The following is a 21,111-nucleotide window of genomic DNA, read 5'->3' as shown; positions in this document are numbered from 1 at the left end:
CCCTCACGCAAGGAGTGGCAGGGCATATGATATGAGAGCATGAAGAAAAAAGCCTCTTTAATCACAAGAAAACCTTGAATTTAAAGCTTACCATGAGGAGTTTATAACTGGTATTAATTTAATTAATTAATACAGATATCTCTATATGACCAACAAAGGCAAATGAGAATATCAGGAATGAGATTTCTACCAAGTCACTTTAAATGCCTGTGAATGTGGTCACCTCTCTGTCTACAGGGGGCGCCAAAAACAACACAAACTGAATGTTCCACACAGTAGCTTTAATTTTAAAGGACAAATAATAAATTATTTAAAATACCCTTTTATTTATTGACCTTTAATTCATTTTCACATTTAAACAGAGACAATTTGAAAGAACACATTGTGGGGGCATCTTCGCTGGAAAATAATCCTCATAACAACATAACCAGTAAATGCCCATGATTGTCCAAAGAGTCACAAGATAGCGTCCTCTGCAACAAAATCTGCACGGTGCAGGTGTTATGGATGTCGCCTCACAGCAAGAAGGTTACTGATTGGCATCCCCAGTTGGAGAGGGCCTTTCTGTGAGGGGTTTGCATGTTCTTCCTGTGCATGCGTGGGTTCCCTCTGGGTACTCCAGCTTCCTCCCACAGTCCAAAAACATGCTCGCTAGGATAATTGGTCACCCTAAATTGCCCGTGAGTGTGAGCATGAATGTTTGTCAGCCCTGTGATTGCCTGGCGACCAGTCCAGTGTGCAACCCACCTTTTGCCTAATGTAAGCTGGGATAGGCTCCAGCTCCCCCAAAACCCCTAACCCGACAAGGAGTAAAGATATTGTTATAGATGGAAGTTTGGCAACAGCTTTAATTGAGACAATTCTTCCAAATCCATAAAAGTTTTGAAAAGTGTTTGACTAACAGACTGAAAAGATGAACTCTTCTTCTGAATTCATGAAAAACTTTAATTCAAAAGACGAGACATGCTCACGCGTCTGTGTCTTCATGGAAAAATCCCTATTGTACATCTCACTGTACTTTGAAGTCCTTAGAAGATAAAATGCCAGGAACTGGAAGAATTTTCTGCTGTAATGTCAGGAACTGGATACGGGCAACGTTATGTTCATTTGAGGTCAAGTGCTGTGAGGACTTTGACAAAGCTCTCTGTTCGCTCTTTTAAGAGTTTGATTGCGAGGAAACGTAGAGCACTTTCTTAATCCTCAAGGAATTAAGAGAATATGCATTTAAGGGCTTGAACAATTGCCCGGCGAGTGCACCTCCCGATAAATACTAAACGGTTGAGGAGTTACAGCCCTGAAAGGAAAATAAGATTGTGACAGAATGAATGCTACGACTGAGGTTGAATTGTGTGTTAGTTTATATCCATGTGTGCGCCTGTGTGTATTAACCAGAGGAGACAGTATTTTAGAGAAGGGTTTAGTCCACAAAAGCTTTACACAAAGGCAGTTCTCTGTGTGTGTGTGTGTGTGTGTGTGTGTGTGTGTGTGTGTGTGTGTGTGTGTGTGTGTGTGTGTGTGTGTGTGTGCGTGCGTGCGTGCGTGCGTGCGTGCGTGCGTGCGTGCGTGCGTGCGTGCGTGCGTGCGTGCGTGCGTGCGTGCGTGCGTGCGTGCGTGCGTGCGTGCGTGCGTGCGTGCGTGCGTGCGTGCGTGCGTGCGTGCGTGCGTGCGTGCGTGCGCGTGCGTAAGGGCCTAGAACTTTACAAGAATTTGGATTTACTACTTTTCTCATTATTTCCTCCAATCAATAAGTGTATTATCATAGTAAATAATTAATTGATATGTATTGTAAACATGTTAAACACATACTGTATATGTTGCTAATAGCTGGCACATGACACATTTTACCTTAAAGAATAAAACATGTTAAGTTTAAGCGGCAACCTCACTTTTGAAAAATAAAGCCAATCCGGAGGTGCAAAATCCTGCATTTCATCAAGTGTCCGCTTGAGGCTGGCTTCAAGAGCCCCGGAAGTCACATACACACCACAATCAAAGAAGCCCATTTTACAGTAGAAATTAACATGTTTACAGCCTGGTACAAAAAACGATTAGGTCTGATTAGTAATTGTCATCATCGGCGCACACTGTATGAGGGAATTATTTTAAAGTGGCTCCGTTTAGATTTTACGAACGATAGGTGTGATAAATATCACTTTTCTGACATGATTGACAGGTGGGCGTGATGTAACAGTTTGTCAGCAGGCTTAAAACTCACCTCAGCTCTGTAGGCGTTTAACTGAAAGTTAGGCTATTATTGTCATTATTACCTTGAGCATGATGGAAACACATGATACACACAATCATAAAACCAAGACATGCCTTCTAACTGAGTCCAGTTTAATGTTGACATTTTTTAAAATTAAAAATACAATTTAAAGTTGTGAAAATGTGAAAGTAAAAGTTAAGTTAAAATCTGCATTTTACCTGAAAAATGCAATCACATGACATGTATTAAATGAATGAGTCTATACTTTTCTCACTGCCTTAAAACGGTTGTACCCTACATTTTATAGAGGAAGACTTCTGGCTGGTTGGTTGATAATTTGGGCACTAAGCAGAGGAAATCTAAGTTGCTGCTGTAAGGACTTAGCAACAAAACAGAAAAAGCACATAGTGAAAACTGATGACTAAACAGCGAGGAAACTGTGTTGTGCATTCCGAGAAAAAATCGGATCACTTTTATTGGCTGACAAATATTTCTAATGGCAGTTCAGCCAAGCATCAAGTTTCCTCTTTTCAGCGTCCGAGGTCACCTGATTGGCCGCTTGGTGGAGCGTTGTGAGGTCTGACCCCGGCGTCACTATGTAAGGGAAAATGTGACGAGTTCGTACCAGGTTGTGTGTCGTGACTGATCTGTGTGCTAATTCACATGAAGATGTGGTGCCAGGGGAAAAATGACTGTGTTTAAGAGGTGGCGCAAACCCTGTAAACTCTTGTATGACTATGTTTGTGTGTGTGTGTGTGTGTGTCTGGTCTGGTGTGTGTGGGAGTGGGAGTGGGAGAAATTTCCTTTGACTGCAAACGTTGTGTGAATAACTGTAACTGACCTTGATGTGTGTATCCTCCCTCTTATAAGTATCTTCTTGTAAATGTGCTGTTCTTTATAGTAAGAATATTTTAATTTTTAATTAATCTGACAGTAACATCAGTCATTTATAGATTTTTTGGCAAGCATTCGGGGCGGCAACAGACCCAAAGTTCAAAAACCAATAATGCTTCACAAAAGCACTATTCTAAGACTATAAATATTCAGGTCGTAGCGTTAAAAACTGTAAATGCTCCAATTCAAGAGACTGCAACCAGTGTGAGTTCAACATTTTTGATGAATAAAATACATGACATTTTGTGTTGTGTTATTAATATTGTTAGTTCCTTGTATACAAAGTAGCACCATAATTATAGTCCATCTTATATAGCATGGACTTGCGTGGCTTTAGTGCATAGTCATTCAGATTCACAATAGTCAGAATGCAAACTCTACAACAGTGCTTCCTAAAGTGTGCGAAAAGCCCTCCACCAAGTATAGAAATAAAAGAAATATCACAATAATGATGATTTACCATGAGTCAACCTTTTAAGTGATTAGTAAGGCCTGTCATGACTATTCATGGACATAATATTCCATAATATTTATCTGTTTAGTAAACTTTGTGTCTATCGTGCCATAATGTCATGTTGTCATGTCCAGTAATTTACCCTTACTGAAAGTGATAGCTGTAGTCATAACTTTTATTTTATAAAGGGCCCCGGAGTAATTTTGTATTTCAAAGCGGTCGGCGGCAGTCTTTAGTTTGGGAAAGGCTGCTCTACAACATCCTATTCCTCAGCTACACTCGTAGACTGGAAATATAAATGGACGAAGCCGGAATGATGTCACCCATCTGTTATTGCAAGCCATCGGTGGCTGTCACCTTGCTGGAAATGCAACCTAACGACAGGCTCAAATCTGGAGCTGAGGCTGGTTTTAAGCCTCTTGACAAACTGTTACAGCCTTTGAACCAGGCTGTAAACATGTTAATGTCTGTTGTAAAAACAGCTTTTTTGAATGGATGTGTATGTGAAATTTGGTGCTTCTGCTGACAGCCTCAGGTGGAACCTCTGCGTACTGCAGGATTCTGCACTTCCGCATTGACTTCATTTTTCAACACTGGAGGTTGCCCCGCTTGGTTTCACTCTTCAAATTGTACTCGGATGTGAGGGCTGCACAATGAAACACATTTTGTCATCATGATATGAACATGGGCAATCGATGTATGACAAAAGGCAGCTTGATACCATAGAATGCACAAAACATGGATGTAGTCTCAGTGACGTCTCCAATTGGCGTTATGAAGCCAAACAGACATGGGTCATGCGTCCACAATATTTAGCCAATCACATAAACCCAAAGCCTTCAGTCCCTGTCTAATGGAGGTTACTGTGACGTTAGCCAGCTAGCTTAGGACGAGCGCTAAAAATGTGGTTGATGAAAAACCCTTGTGGTTAAAAAGACAGCACTTGTCTTAATGATTTGGACTCTGGACATACTGTATTTACATAGTTAAAGATGACAAAGACATAGAAGCTGTGTGGTTCCAGCCAACATACACATGCTAATGTTTGTTAATAAAGTACTGTACCTCGTTTTGCCCAGGCAAAAATTAACAGCATGACCACACATCACACTTTATCCGATATCTTCCAGGCCTTATTGGATCTATTTGTGTGTTTTTACAATCTGAGTCATTAAACCACAGCTTTAGTTGTGGAGATGAGGGTGAAGGAGGCCACCTGACCATTGCCCCCTGCTGTAACCGGAGACTCTGGATGGTGGGGGGGGGGGAGGGGAACAAGCCCAAGATTTACTGCAGGCATAAAAGCATATTCCATAAACATTGACACACACACCAGCTGCTTGGCTGCCCCACCAGACTAGTCCCCCTCTTTGGTCACTGGCCTGCGTGCTCCGTGTCTGTCCTGAGTCCCGTCGGAGGATCTCATGCCTGCAGCCTTCACCTGCTCTGCCAATGTGACCCGTCTGTCAGCGGCGCGCAGACACACACCAGGCCGAGACTGATGCAAGCTCTCACACACACAGAAGTATACAGTTAGTCGTAAACTTACGCATGCGGTTTTCTTGCGATGACACTCCTGACAGCCTCGAGTCTTGCTTTGGACATCAATGTTTGCATCTTCACTTGCATGCATGCAAGCTCTTCTAAATATTCAAACACAGATAAATACAAACATACTTCAGTGCTTAATTAAGATAATTATACAGTGACTTCAGCACACAGGCATCTGTATGAAAATGTGGACAGACATATACGGTGCATACAGTCTGTCATGCCTGCCTCTCATACTTGGTTTACACCCTTTGTACAGAGGCTGTAGCACTAGAAGCATGTGACCCGGGTTCAAATCCGACCTGTGACCCCTTTCCGGCATGTCATTCCCGACTCTCTTTCCCTCCCTATTTTCTGACACTATCCACTCTCTTGTCTCCAAAATAAAAAGCCCAAAAATAAATCTTAAAAAAAAGGTTGAAGCAAAGGTTAAAAAACAATAAATTAGCAGCTTTCATCAGTAAAACATCTGCTTGACCAACTCCAACCCTGAAGAAGAAAAAAAAAAAAAAAGCATTAAAAACACTTTTATGAAGAACAGAAGAATGAGAGGATCAAGGCTAGCTAACCTGTAGGAAAAGAGTTTTGAGTTTTTGAATGCATACTACATTTTCTCCAAATTAGAAATATAAAACTTGGTCTTATTTATTCTCCTTATGAATTCTTATTTAGCTGTTCATAACAAGTGGAAGTTAAGATGCCTGTTGTGTTATTTTATTCTTTTTAAACTAAAACACTGTTTTCTGCTCCCCTACAGGACGGAACGAGTTGATTGCACGGTACATCAAACTGCGCACAGGGAAGACGCGGACAAGGAAGCAGGTAAGTTCTCTCAAAAACTGCCACTTGAAGCGACCCCTATTTTTGGACCCCTGCAGAAAGTCCTCTCCTGCTGAGTGATCCCCCCCACCCACCGACACTCTGGGTCCCCCTTCCCTGGCTTCTGTGTCCCTCTTACGTGGATGGCTGGACATGACGATTGATTTAGGGCCAGGGCCCAATGCACAGATGCTATAGGATCATGTGTCGGTGTTGTTTCTTCAGCACCTCGTGGATCCGGGGCTTGTTAGACGGGGAAAGAAGCCGGGGGAATATGTCTATCTGGATTGGAGACTGAGGCGGGACGGGCGAGGGATTTGGAACTCTATCCTCACTACGGCATCTGATATGGAAGGACTGATGTATGGGCAGTGATGGATGTGCAGAGAGAGCGTCCCTGCTAAGTCATCTGGCAGAGTCAAAGTGGGAATGAGAAGAGATGAGTGGAGATGAGAGGAGGGTGGGGGGGGGGGGGGGGGCTGTTGGGGATCAGAGATGGATGGTGGGGACAAGTACGAGGGATAGAGGGACATCTTCTGGTCCAAGAGCAAGAAGCAGATCGACTGTTGTATTTAAATTCAGCTTTTACAATTGCTGCTCGGACAGAGACAGAAAATACAATTATACATCATATTATAAAAAAAACAGTAATAACCCTCAAATCAACTGTAATAGTCAATTCAGAGACAAATAAGGAACCAAAAAGCAAAGGACAAAGTCTTTTCTCTGAAATGTATTTAATTTTTATTTATAATCTATGTGAACGCAAAAGGTTGAATGGGTCGACGTCACCAGTCCAGCCTGGTCAGGTTTGAGCCGTGAACATTGAGCAACAGTGTGAAGCAACAGTTTTAACCGCTTCTCTTTTATGACACACAACATTTAAACTGGAAACATGTCATTTAAACACTGGAAACACATGGAAGCAAAGCTTACCTCTGCTGTGTTTCTTCTGTATCTTTCAGGTTTCCAGTCATATTCAGGTCCTCGCCCGACGGAAGGCCAGAGAGATCCAGGTGAAGCTGAAGGTACGCTATGTGAGTCAACCTTTTTCTTTTTTTTTTTTTCCTTTTTCAGATTCATTCAATCCTTATGAAGACTTTACAAGTTCTTTATGAATGTTCTTTATGAAAAGAATGGTGAATGGTGATTCAATTAAACTAATGAAACTCCATGTGTCTGAACCCTATTTCACAGGTTTGCTAATCATAGTTGCTCTTTGCACACAGCCAGAGGAAAAAATGTCAAAGCTTAGTCAAGGGTATGATGATTGAAATCGCTAATGTTTTCGTTTTTTTTTTTTTTTTTTAAATAGTTGAGATGGTACTGTTGGGAAGGTTTTTTGGATCATAATCAGACCTTAGTGCCTGCGTTGGAATGGGGTTACTATCGTGATTGTATTCCAGTTTAGCCACAACAAAAGAAAAGAGGCTGGAAACATGATTTCCCTTTTATTATTCTTTCTCTTGATAAAGTCTCTGTAATGTATAAACTATTCTGACATACATGGCCCCGCCACTGCCTTTTATTCACATTCCATTAACACAAAGGCACAAACAATAGGCTATTTAGATTGCGCAGTCTAATTGATGCTAGTTTAAAATGGGAGGCCGACACGTTTTCATGAAGTGTGAACATGTTTCAAGAAGCCCCGGGGGACTTACTGTAGCACACACAATTATGAATAAGACGAACCAAACTCAATATTCAGGCAACACATTAATCCCTGCATTATTCCTTCCAGGTATTATATTTGCTAAGTACTTCAATAAAAGTTTTACTGTGTGCTACGCTGAGATCTAACACATCCCTGTCCCCCCAGTACTTTCTCAGTTTACATTTCTCATCCACATACGCCCGCACACTCGCAGGGCGCTCCCTCACCTTGGATGGCGGCCACGAGGGTTCAGCTGGCAGAGCCCGGCATCGGTCACAGGGTTGGCCCCTGTGACAGACCCTTTTAAATACGTCTTTGGTGTAACTGAGCTCCCTGCCACATGTACCCCCCCCATATTTCAGCTATGCCCTTGTGTTCGCCAGTTCTGGGAAGAAGAATGCACCCTGTGGCCTTGCCCATTAGGGCTGGGCGGCAAGTGCTTGTAGTCCTGTGTGGTTTGGAAACTGCTGAAGGAGTGGATTTAAAAAAACAAGAGGTGTATCACTTTACAGTATAGCACAGGAAATACAGTTTTATATCTGTCTAGCCAAGTAGATTAATAAAACTGCACAGCTCTAAGCATTTCTGATACAATTGTCTTCAGATTAACATATCACCCTTGTATCCTGACTTGACTTCCAGTTTGACCTCCAACAGTAGCTACATGTCATCACTGGCGTGCCCCTGCCAAAGCAATAAACTTAACTCTTGACCCAAAGGTCCTTGACTGTAATATCAGCTTCTCTTCAGCTCTCCACCTGGCAGGGATTCACCCATGATGCAAGCTGGCCTCGACTCTTTATTTCCCATTTTAGGGCTCTGCTTACTGGTGAAGTAGGGCGCAGACTTAAATGGAGTGTGATGATTTCTTTCCCTTTGCATGACTGTCTGTCTGTCTGTCTCCCTCTTCCCCTTCCACAGGACCAGGCTGCCAAAGACAAGGCCTTGCAGAGTATGGCCTCCATGTCCTCAGCACAGATCATCTCACCCACCGCTTTCCAGAACAAGATGGCTCTCCAGGGCCTGTCCAGGCCGGCCTACCCCACGTCTGGTGGGGTGAGTTCCTGACATGTGCCCCATGCACAACTTAAGTCAGATTAACTAGCTGAGAAGTTGGCCCATTTATTAATCAAATTAATTTATTGTTGCCACGTTAGCAGCATTCTTCATCACTGTGTGCCGATCAGTCTCTAGATGTTGGTTTAATTTCTCTAGGGACTATTCACTCTTTTTGAAAACTGTGAGCTTACCATTTATGTGACTTCTATTCTCAGTGATTTCTACTAGTTTTGATACAGAGTTGTTCCTTTTTTTTTTAAAGACATGTGTCAAAAAAATAGTTACAAATATCTAGTTTTATCTTTAAACAAAGACACATTCTTTCTTTCTTTTTTCTTTCCTCTCACAACATCCTTGACTATGTGAAGAAGATGAAGCTGCATTCAATAGTTTGCATTCTTTTATTTTTCCCCAGTTTTGGCACGGGGCTCTCCCAGGACAGCCAGGAGGCCATGAAGAGTGAGTATCCGTCCTTTCTGCTCTGCATCCGTCATTTCTGTGATCAGCTTAATATCAGATACATTTCAGTTAGGAACTGAATCTCAGAACAAATGAATACATATCAGTGCAACTATACAGAGAAGTCTCCAGCTGTCTGCACACACCCCCCCCCCCCCCCCCCCATCTTTCGAGGTCAGGCGGTCCAATTAGTACATGAGGAGGGGTCATGAGGCCTAGATGGTGCATTACATGCCTCTCCCTCTCTTGTCTGTCTCTTCCTGCAGCATTAAGCCCTTCTCCCAGCAGAGTTACGCCATGCAAGCCTCCGGCCCGACCCCCATAACAGGTGGGTGCCCTATCCCCCGCCCCCACTGTGTTGACAGAGGGCTGTCATTCAGTGTGATGTGTTGAGAATACCTAGCTCGTGATGAAGAGCTCAGAGAAATAGCTGCAATATCGCTGCATTTTCTTGTTGTTTTTACATTGTCGCACACATTTGCACACTCGTTGGCCTCTCTCCTCGCAGGTTATGAAAGCCCAGCGGGGCTACAGATGTCTCCTGGTGCCCCCCCTTGGCAAGGAAGAAGTATTGCCGGCTCCAGGCTGAGGATGCTCGAGTTCTCTTCATTTCTGGAGCAACCTCAAGACCCAGAGACTGTGAGCAGACAAAACACAATATAACAGTCCTATATGTGTGGGTGGGACATAATATATGGATGACTCCTCACGGTGGCATTTTTGACATGAATGAGGGTAATGTAAACAGTAGTAAATTGGGAAGTAGAGAGCAGGATAAAAGAAGAATAACCAAGCAAGATAATGTCAGCATTAAAAGTAGTTAAGACATGAAGCATGATAAGGGTTGAGTAGGTATACTGATCCTGCACTTTACTTTTTAAGGGCATAATATTTTCTTCGGTTAATCAGATGTTGTGATATACCATATGATGAACTTGCAATATATGAATTATCACAGACGAGCTGTATTGTTATATTATCATTGTCAAGGGCCACACATCACATATCATATTGATCTTATCGCTCTGCATCGCATCATATCTCTTAGAGGAAGTTTTTCCTTGCCACTGTAACTTTGCTAAATGTTGCTTAGTGCTGTGCTCATGATGGATTAACATTAGCATCTTTGTGGATAAGATAACAAAGAGTAAGGTATTTTAACTCCTCTTTTGTAAAGTGTCTCGAGATAACGTTTTGTTGTGAACTGGCTTTATACAAATAAAGATTGATTGATTGATATCTTATCTTGTTATTGCATCGCATCGCATCACATTGTGAGTTAACTAACCTAAGATTCCTATCCCTACTTATATTTAGTCCATTAGGGCTTTTTACTCACCAAACAGTTGTATTTATTAATTTACCTTTTAGTTTATTTTGGGACTTTTCTATGCCTTTATTGAGAGACAATTCTAAAATTAGGCAAGAAATTGTAGTTTTATTAATAATTTTGTGCTACCCGGTTTCGCTGGTTATGACATTTCTTTAACAGAAAGATGTGGCAGAGGTCTCATGAAAAGAATGTCTCATGATATTGCAGTTTATTACTTCACATTTTAAGTTTTTATTGTAAATGTTTGACACAAAAAAATGACAAATGTGAAAGGATGATCTGCATAGGTAAATAATGTTCATCCCATTATCACGAATGCTGAAAGTGTAAAAAAAAAAAAGGGTGAGAACCAGGAGACAGGTGATGGGAGATTACAATTAGCATGGTTCAATGGTACAGCAGACTCAACGGGACAGATGCTTACAGCACCTGGCATTATTGGCACTTCATCAAAAAAGACACATGTCATTTTTGGCTCGGTTCATTTCTTGATTAGCACTCCTGTCTCTGCAGTTCAACAAGCACCTGTTTGTGCACATCGGCCAGTCCAACCCCAGCTACAGCGACCCCTATCTGGAGTCTGTGGACGTCCGACAGATCTACGACAAGTTCCCCGAGAAGAAAGGAGGCCTGAAGGAGTTGTTTGACAAAGGACCGCACAACGCCTTCTTCCTCGTCAAGTTCTGGGTAACACAGTTTGAACTGTTTTTTTTTTTTTCGCACATTCTTTCCAGTTACAACCGGCCCAAACCCACTCTATTAGTTTAGTTTAGTTACTTTCAATTATTGATCGTATATTTCAGCTGATAAATCACTAATTTCAATTTAAACGAACGTAATCCGAGGTAAAATTCTCGGTGTGTGGTAAATACCATCCATCATCACAGAATCTAATCTTCCCAAAGTCATGCAGGTTCAGTCAATACTCATGTTAATGTTTTGAAGCACCTGTTGGCCGTTATAGGCCTAGCGGTGTTAACTGTGCTATGATAGCTTTAGATTTGGAGTTAAAAGAACTTAAGTGCAAGTTGAACCTTGAATGAAAGGAAAGTCATCGGACCCATGACCTGATTGGTCATTTGTCATTTGTGTGCCAGCAAAAAAAGGCAGTGCTGCACAGCATGCATCAGGCATGGGCGTACGTGTGCCTGTCTGTGTCTGATCGTGTGTGTGTGTGTGTGTGTGTGTGTGTGTGTGTGTGTGTTTGTGTGTGTTTGTGTGTGACTGTGTGACAGAAGCCTTGGGGAGAGTGGCAGGCCTGATCTTTCACTAGGGGAAATGTGAGCCCAGGCACCTGTTTCTGTGCCATTAGACTCAGTCCAACCCATATTCCCCCTCCTCATATACTTATTTATAGATGAGCTCCCCAAAACACACACACACACACGCACACGCACACAGAGGTAAAGCGTTGACGACAAAGACAATGAACAATGACTTATGGTAAAGAATGTTATGATGTAAATTTAAAATAGTTAAAAATATAGACATTATAAACCTGATAATGACATACAGGGAGAAAATGGAGACACTGATAAAAGTGGGGTTCCAGGCTGCAGTTGGACATGCCCACTATGTAGCAGTGGATCTGGCGAGCTTGCTTTCCCCCTGACAAGACCTTTGGTATTTGGACCATGTACAACACGTACACACTTAAACGCCCCACCCTCTGCTTTACCGCAGGCCCCTCCCACTACACATACAATACATTCACTCTGTACACAAGTGACTTTAAATAATCCATGGTATTTCATTCAAAAGTTGTACTGATCTTTCTTTGCTTTACAAGAGATTAAGCATGATTAGTGAGTATATGAGATTAAAAAAAACTCTGTAATTCATGCTGAGACTTAATACAGTTAGAGAATGTCTGAGATTCCTCCTCTTATTAAATATGCAGCTCTGCAACTTCGAGCTTCTGCCATAATGTCTGTGTGCTTGGAGCAACTATAAACAGTTAATAATCAGCATGATTAGCATTAGCAAAAATAAAGTTAAAAACATATCCATGGCATAAACAGCAGTGTTGACTCCAGTGGTCATATTATTTAATTTAATTTGCAGTAAGCACACATTGGAAGTATGTTCATTCATCATGACAGGACTAAAAGAGCACACACAAAAAAGCAATCTCATGTTTTTTTTTGTTTTACCCTTTCTTTAACAAATATGCAGTTTGTCTATAAACCTTAACTCTGGTTAATAAAGTCTTCTCAATATTTGGACATTACTACCCTTTTCTGCCCTCCCTGTTCTCATATTCTCGAAGAAAAAGTGTCATCACAGGTAAGATAAGGTACAGTAATCAAAGAAAGTGGTATTCTTTAACAAATGGAACCTTTTGCATAGAACAAATATTTTATTTAATCGAACATTATACACATACTATAGCTATCCACTTTCTAACTACAAAGCACAAGTTTGGGGAAAACCATTTCTCACCCATCTTTCTCATATTCAAAATAGAGAAGGGTGGAAACAAACTCTCACATTTTCCAAGTTAACCTGAGCACAGTCCTACAATAAGTTTATAAAAGGCAAAAAAAATTCCAGGATTTGCATGTTTAATTCCTTGCCATCGAAACACAAGGTAACACATTTATTAGGTGGCACATTTAAACACAAGAAGTGGTTGAAATGGACGTGCAAGTGGCGGACATCATCACTCCTGAGGATCCTTCTCCGACCCCCCCGACAACTTGAACCTTGACTTCTGGGCACATTTTCATGTAGAAACAACATGTGTGTTCTGACTCAGAGCCATGAGAACTTTTAGATGTTGATTGAGGTTAAGAATTTCTGTAATGCTCCTTGTCTACTACAATGTCCTTGTCAAGTACTGAGAGTGATGTTTCAGTAGCACATGAGTCATTATGTTCTGCAAGGCGGCACAAACGCACGCACAACTAAAAATCCTTGAACTTCTTTAGTTTGGTAAAATACATCCGGAGTTTGGAAGCTGACAATGTAGATGCATGCTGCTGACTCACTAAATAATGATTTCAAACGGTAATTTCACCACTTTCTCAACATCCTGACACATGAAGGCCGTCACACTCTGATTCACTTTGTCAATAGTGTGTTGAACTGAGACCACTTGGACTTGTAAAGTAGATTTATAATATAGCTTTTAAGTGCTGTACGTCTGAGTGCCAAAGACTGTGAATGTCAAGTTCAAAGTGCCGCCATTGAAATCTCATGCCATGGTATGTATGTATGACATTACCCCTCTCACATGTTTGACTGTCACATTATTTATTGTGGACAGATAAAAGGCACTGGTGAGTGACACCATTTTGGAAGTAGTCTTCACTGGTCCTTGGAAAGAGCAGCTGGTCAGCATGGCATTTGATTCATGGGGTGAGGGGAAAGGAGGGGGACGAGTTGCCTCACTGTACATCATAAAGAAAAATAGAGCAAGACAGCAATAAAGAGCACGAGTTAGAAATAGAGACACTGCCGGTGTGAACAAGAGATAGGGATGGCAGGAGAAATGGTGGGTGGCATGGAACCAACAAATCATCAGTGAAATATTATACTCTCTTGATTCATGTCGGAGCCCAGTGGAGTCAACAGTTATGACATGTGCTAGTCCGCGCTAGAGGAAAACAAGCTCATAACACTGTCCCCCATCGGCCTGTTCATCTTATTATATCCCAAGGGGTTCCTGCAATTCTCAAGGCATCCATGAAAAAATATAGAAATGCTACAAAACCACTGCAAACCAATGCTGGGAAAAAAAAGGAAAAAACGAAGACGCTTGTGGCCATGAAAATAACCTAAATGAAATCCTCAACACATCTAAAAATACAATAACTTTATTTAAACCATCATAAAAGACCAGAAGATCCTGGGTGATGTTGCAGGTCATGACTCGGGGGTGTGCTGAGGTGCAGGTTGGCATGGTGACGGTGACAGGCGGCCGGCTATCCTCCAAAGCTATGGCATTCAAGATTAAATTTCCAGCAAACCTCCTTGTTGGCCGCTGGCTGCCCTGCCCCTCTCCCCACCTTACTCCTCGGCCCTCTGCGCCCGTGGCCCTGTCCTAACGGATTGTCTCGCGCCTTTGAAGTGCCGAGGGAATCCGATTTGAGCCGCCTCTGCTAAATTGTTACACAGCCAGCCTGCCCGGCGTGATCTAATCAGCCAATTGCTTGCTGCTGATTGTAATTGGATGAATTCCCTCGCAGGCTGTTAGGGAAGCAGGGAATGGCGGTTTGGTGAGGGTCACTAGGCCCCAGGGATGAAGACAAATAGAGGAATTACATGAGCAAGGGATGAAGATGAACGGGGTGATGAAGAGATGAGAGGGGGCTGAGCGGTGTCTCAATGGCCCATTAGGAGAAAAGAGCCCAATAGGGGAAAGGTAAAACAGCAGAGCTGTCTGACTGTTGAGACGGTACCTCAGCCTGATCAAAAATCGGATTAAACCTCAACGTATGGCTGCTGATAGGGCACTGGATAGCCTAGCGGTTATGTTGCCCGTTGCATGTACCGAGGCTACAGTCCTTGTTTGGGGCAGCTGTGGGTTTGAATCCAACCTTGGCTCTTTGCTGCATGTCAACCCCCACTCAACATTTTCTGTCCCTCTTCAGCTGTCCTATCAAATAAAGCCAAAAAGGTCCAACATATAAATGTGTGTCTGTTTTTGTATTTAGGGATTGCATTACTGTGGATTGGGTCAGCCCCTTCTTTGCTCTCCACATGGTCTGTTTTCCTGAATACCACCAAAGCCTGCTAAAATGCTACTGGACAACTCTGTTTTTTTTTTTTTTTTCACACGATCTGTAAATGGAGATTACTATTTCTTAGCGAAGAATGCAGTTTTCTAGTGTTTAAGCTATTCCTCTTCTATCTTCTAGATCTCACTAACAGCAATATTAGCTTAACTGTTTAGCTAGCGTTAGACTGTATTATCTAGCAGCTAGCTGAATCTTTCTGTTGGCTATATTCTTACTGTAGCTACCTACTTTTCTATAGTTGTTAAAACTTGTGATAATGCCTGATCTCTTTCCCAATTTCCGCTCTTGAATGTCGTTTCATTTGCAGATTAACAAGAACTGGAGGATTGATTTAATATTTTAGATATGCTAAATTTATTGTAGGCTTACTTCAAAACTAGAAGACAGTACCGATCCTGTGAAAGTGGCCAGCTAGCAAACAAATTCTATTTTTTTTTCCAGCTCTGCAAAATCACACATAATTCACCTATGTTATTATGGTCTCGCATACAAACACAAACACAAACACACTTTGCTGGGTTAACAAGGATCCGACCATTGGATACCTCTTGGCTTTACAGAGAATCACTCTGAAGCTTTGTTGAGCTGTAACACTCTTGGTGATGTCTTTGTCAGACTGACACACACATTACTTGAGATCCATATCTGTGAGAAGCACCTGATATTTTGTTATAGATTATGGAGCTGGTACTGTATATCCTAGAGACTCTGGAAGGTCTGTGGAGAGCAGAGTAGGGTTTAGCATGTCTCCAGATAAAGAAGGGCTGCCATTCCCCTTACATGCTCACACCACAAGGCTGCAGTGAAGGTTCCTTTTAGGTCAGACAGATGTAAATTGACCTGAACATGTTGTCTGTTTTCTAATCTCTAGGCGGACCTCAGCATAAACCTGCAGGATGACAGCAGCTTCTTCTATGGAGTTTCCAGTCAGTATGAGAGCTCTGAGAACATGATTATCACCTCATCCACCAAAGTCTGCTCCTTTGGCAAGCAGGTGGTGGAGAAAGTGGAGGTAAGACGAGGACACTAAGTACTGTATATAGTATATATAGTTTCACACAGATCTAGTATCCGAACTACCTCAGGAAAGAATTTGCAACTGTTTCACAATGTGAAATCATTGAAATGGTCCTGGTTTGCATGTATGAGTATGTATTTCTGTGTTTATGCCTTTATTGTTGACTGTTAAATTATGTTTATATTTGTGCTGTCTCTATTTTCGTATTGCTGCAGGGCACCCCTGGAAAAGAGACCTCGGTCTCAGTGGGTGCTCCCTGCTGAAATAAAGGATAAATAAAAAATATCAAAATCAAAATATCATTTTTTACATGTTAATTTAAACATTAGTATGTGACTTGTCAGACACAGTGGTTTTATCAAATGGTGGCAAATATGACACAAGCATTTCTTAGCTCTCTAATGATTTCCCCCAAAAAATCTGACATTCACAACAAAACAAAACTTTATAATTTAAAATTGTACTTGTCCGTATAACACCATTGGGAAACATTTTAGTTCTTTGTTGGAAGAAAGCTATAATTTGCCTTAATTCTAATTTTTTTTAATACCTTTTTTTCCCTCAAGGTGATGAAATCGTCTATGCTTATTAATTCAATTAAAACATAGATTTAGTTTTCAGTTTTTCAGAAGATCCAGTGTTTTTTCCGAGAATAATAATCTGTGAAATTTAAACACTCACAGCTAAAGATGCTTGCATCACTGATTGCTTGATGAATGTGTGATATTTCAACATAAAGAGGTCATGACCGTGTCAAACAACACCCAGAGGAGTGAATATGTGCCGTTGGTTGGGAGGGATTCCAGTCAATTAACACTGATCTGTGGTCAGAAAACTGACATGATACTCAAATCTCCCCAGCATGACTAACTGTTATGCTTCCCGTTAACTGGACACAATAGAAGCCCTGCCCCAAATGCTGCTGATTGATTGTACAATATAAACACACACACACAGCCACACATAGAGCCATCTGCCTCAGCAGCAACATGATATGTAATGGTTTTATTATTTGATTATTGTTGTCACAAGAAATATGTTTATTGTCCTTTTTGGCATGCCATATGCTACATTAGGTGTATTATGTTACACACATAACAGCCTGTGTTATAAATCTTAATATCCAGTGGTTGTTTCTGAGTTTCTTTGGAATATGCAATCACAATTTTCCTACAGTAAATTTCACATTTTGTCCTGTAATGTGTTTCACAATCTCTTAACACATGGTATATGTTCTCATAATTTCTTTTTACTGCATGTTTTAATCGTCTGTTGTCTTTTTTTCTTAGACGGAGTATGCACGTTTTGAGAATGGGCGCTACGTGTTTCGGATTCACCGCTCACCTTTATGTGAATACATGATCAACTTCATACACAAGCTGAAACACCTGCCGGAGAAGTACATGATGAACAGCGTACTGGAGAACTTCACTATCCTACAGGTACACACACGGAGCAGGGATGTACTGTACGGTGCGTGTGTGTGTAAAGAGGCTGGGATTTCAGTTTAAGTCTGTTTGTAGGCATAAAACTCCTCTGCAAATCTGTATACCTGCATATACATGGATATAAACTGGTAGGTATTTGTTACATAATCAAGGAATATTTCAGTAGTTTGAGAAGTGCACTTATTCTCCCCTGTTGCTGAGAGTTACATAGCTCTTACCACTCTCATAACTATAAGCCAAGCTAAAGCTAGCAGGTGGTTAGCTTGGCTTTGCATAATTACTAGAAAACCGGGGGGAACAGCCAGCCTTGAACAAGAAAATCTAACTTTCAGCACCTCTATAACTTGCTCCCTAACATTTAAAATTGAAGGTATTTTAAACAAAACTCTACATACACACTACATAATAAAGGCGCTTATTTGTCTAGTGCGACTTCAAACTAATAACTTTGGAATCAGCACTCAATATTTGGAAATTGTTTTTTTTCCCCATTTTCCCAAAATTGCATTTATTCCACTTTAGAAGTGCTGTACGTATTTTTTTCTCAACCTTTGTAAAGAACCAGGCGAGCTGTTTAAGTTCAGCTAACCTGCTGTTGGTGGTAGCTTCAAATTAAGGTCATGATATGAAAAAGGTCTTCATTGTTACTCTTAGTAAGAATCCAAATAAAGCAGACTCAATATTAGTTAATTAACTTATTAATAATATCAATTTTTCTCTGGATTTCAAACAAATGTTTTGGTTTAAGTAGGACTAGATATAATTGTATCCCATTGCCTGTTAACATTATAATGTTGCTTGTGTTTAAGACAGATGAAAGAGCTTATTCTAACTCAAAACTTATTTAAATATGTGTTATTAACTGCATCACTATTATGATTTCAAACACACTCATCACCCTTCATTCATGTAGTTCCACTCATACCACAGAGAGGTGATAAGAACACAGGGCCACATAAGTGCAGATATTTTTTGAAAATTCAATGTGCTTTTTGCAGGCGTATAACTAATGTAAACGGTGTGAAAGAGTAAAAAAAAAAAAAAAAAAAGTACTTGCTGTCACAATGAATAGGGATGTGCAGTGATATCCCAGTGGGTGACAGACCATTAACAGCTGGCAGCGATATTTCCTTTCCTATGAAAAGCAATTTGTACAGTTTCTTGCAGAGTTGAAACATTTTGTCCACTCCACTGCAAGTTGGACTTTTGTCAATGAGCCCGTGTGCTCCTCAGAGAGGGAAGTGAATAGAGTGGAGTTTATCCCCATGGCAACATTGGTCCTCAACACCAGGGTTCAAAGACATTGGTGTCCCTTCCATCAGCGGCTGCATTCCTACTCGTCAAGGGACAATGACCATATTGAGCCCACACTGACGACTACATGGCAGCATGTCATTAGGTTTATAAATGGGCTGATTTAGCTCATATTAGCCATGAACAGCTCATTAACAGACATGCACAACACAGGCACACACACAGACAACAGATGCACGCACCCACAGATTATACATCGCAAGGCTAAGCACAAGGGATCGATATGCCTCATGTAACAAGTGCTGTGTTCAATGCATAATGAATTTGTGAAGATGTGTTCTTGTTTGTTGCTACACTCTATGTCCTGTGTTTGCAGACATAAGGGTCTTATATCTTATTCTTTAACAGAACCTTATAACTGCAGACATTTATTATTTAGTAGTCACATCATTTTTGTTTTATATTTAGTGGTGTTTTAGTAGACCTGACATTTCTTTTTACTTTTTCAGTTCTACTTAGCTGTATGTCTTATTGTCATTAAAGTCAATTCAAGAGAAAGATCATACAAAAAGAGAAGGATCATGCTTTTAGATAACTTCCGTACATTCAATAGAGAGGTGACTTCATTAAGAGCAGACACACTGAACCCTATGATACTTACATTAGATTTTTTTAATAGTTTTTTTTGTTATATTCACTTTAATTTATTCATTTGAGAACAATTTAAAGAAATATATTGACACACACCAAACCATGACTCTTACTTAACCCCAACCATTGGAAATAATAAGAAATTAACAAGATATAAACTGTTTCATGAAGGAAATACCCTTATCTTTATTTCTAATATTGTATAATTGTTGATTATATGGACAATTGTTCAATTTGAGTGTTAAAATGAAGTTTTATACTGTTTGTATTACTGTGACTATTTAACTTAAAGGCAGCATGTTTCTCCCTACAGTTTCAGTGGATTTCAGTAGAGACTTTGGCTTGTTTATGTTCTATAAAGGCTCATTGGCTCTCCAAAGGACTGCAGACTAATCTGATAACTTCAAATATGTATTGATTACATTTTATCATTAAAAACATGGGTGACTACGGTTCGGTATATATTGATCCCCTTCAAAGCATGACTGAAAATGACCTTTTGCTTGTCCACAGGTGGTGACTAACAGGGACACACTGGAGACGCTCCTGTGCATAGCATACGTCTTTGAGGTGTCTACCAGCGAGCACGGCGCACAGCATCATATTTACAGGCTGGTCAAAGACTGACACATTTGGACCTTACCTGCTTTAGACCCATTGTAGCACCTCAGTGAGCAACTACAGTAAACAACGGACTACTTCCTCCATAAGCTTAAAGCTGAAAGCACACAAGTCGGTCAGGAGTTCTTTGTTAGCACGCCCAGAAACACTACTGCTGAGGAAGAGGAGGATTTGGGATTGTGGAAGCTGAAACTGGCTTTGTGTGAGAAGTAGCAGGGGAAAAAAAGAGGACCATAATACTCTGTGGTCTCTATGCCAAAGGAGCCGAGCAAGACCTGCATGACAAGGTTGTTGAAAGTCGTTGGTGTTTTTCATCTCGTTTTACTTGTGCTTGTTTTTGATTTAGAGTCTTTCATACACGTGCATGTGCAGGGGATGTTTGCTACAGAGGAGTTTGTCTGCCTCAGGCTGCCACCTAGTGGCTTAAATATAACTGACAACCTGGAAAAATAATACAAGTAGGTGAGAGAATTCCTCCTTTGCACATCCATAAAAATATCACTGTTTCTTGTGTTATTTGAGAATTTGAGTAATTATGTACAGAGTCAGATACTCCTCCTCTAAACTGAGTTATGAAGAAAAGAGGCTAAAATGATTGAAAAAGTTATCCTATTGACTTTGTTTGATGTTTAATGTTAAATGTTTCTTGTATTGTCTTAATGTTTTTGATTGAAAATGATCTGACTACAAAGAAAGGCACATAATAACACTGCTAACTTGAACCACATTTAGATCTGTAAACTGATTACAGAGGTTGTCTGAAACTGTAACTTGCCCTAAAGTGTCAGATGAAAATACAAGTGTTTCTTACAAAGCTCCACTGTCGCTGAGTTTGTTATGAATAGTGCAAGACATTCAAATCAACAGCACATAATAGTCGTATATACATAATCCCAGATTATAGGGTAAATCTACTGTTTATGATTCTTTAAACTCAGGAAAGTG

At 40.8% G+C, this 21,111-nt stretch overlaps 1 protein-coding gene across 3 annotated transcripts in view; it reads left to right on the top strand.

Moving 5' to 3' along the window:
- The window catches only part of LOC110005202 (transcriptional enhancer factor TEF-3), a 29,815-nt gene extending 8,834 nt beyond the window's left edge, over positions 1-20,981 (top strand). The window contains exons 2-11 of one of the 3 annotated variants that reach the window (XM_029282846.2): positions 5,863-5,927; positions 6,890-6,952; positions 8,503-8,637; positions 9,056-9,099; positions 9,366-9,427; positions 9,608-9,738; positions 10,946-11,119; positions 16,046-16,186; positions 17,482-17,634; positions 20,059-20,981. In XM_029282846.2, coding sequence (XP_029138679.2) covers positions 5,863-5,927; positions 6,890-6,952; positions 8,503-8,637; positions 9,056-9,099; positions 9,366-9,427; positions 9,608-9,738; positions 10,946-11,119; positions 16,046-16,186; positions 17,482-17,634; positions 20,059-20,172 — 1,082 coding nt within the window. In that variant the 3' untranslated portion in view covers positions 20,173-20,981. Of the gene's footprint in view, positions 1-5,862; positions 5,928-6,262; positions 6,287-6,889; positions 6,962-8,502; positions 8,638-9,055; positions 9,100-9,365; positions 9,428-9,607; positions 9,739-10,945; positions 11,120-16,045; positions 16,187-17,481; positions 17,635-20,058 lie in introns of those variants that run through there. The other 2 variants (XM_065957005.1, XM_065957006.1) reach the window with 2 other exon arrangements.
- The last annotated feature ends 130 nt before the right edge of the window (positions 20,982-21,111 follow it).

This window comes from Labrus bergylta, chromosome 7 (genome assembly GCF_963930695.1).
Source record: "Labrus bergylta chromosome 7, fLabBer1.1, whole genome shotgun sequence".
NCBI lineage: Eukaryota > Metazoa > Chordata > Actinopteri > Labriformes > Labridae > Labrus > Labrus bergylta.
The sequence above is the reverse complement of the archived record's forward strand: the minus strand, read 5'-3'. Positions and strand labels throughout refer to the sequence as shown.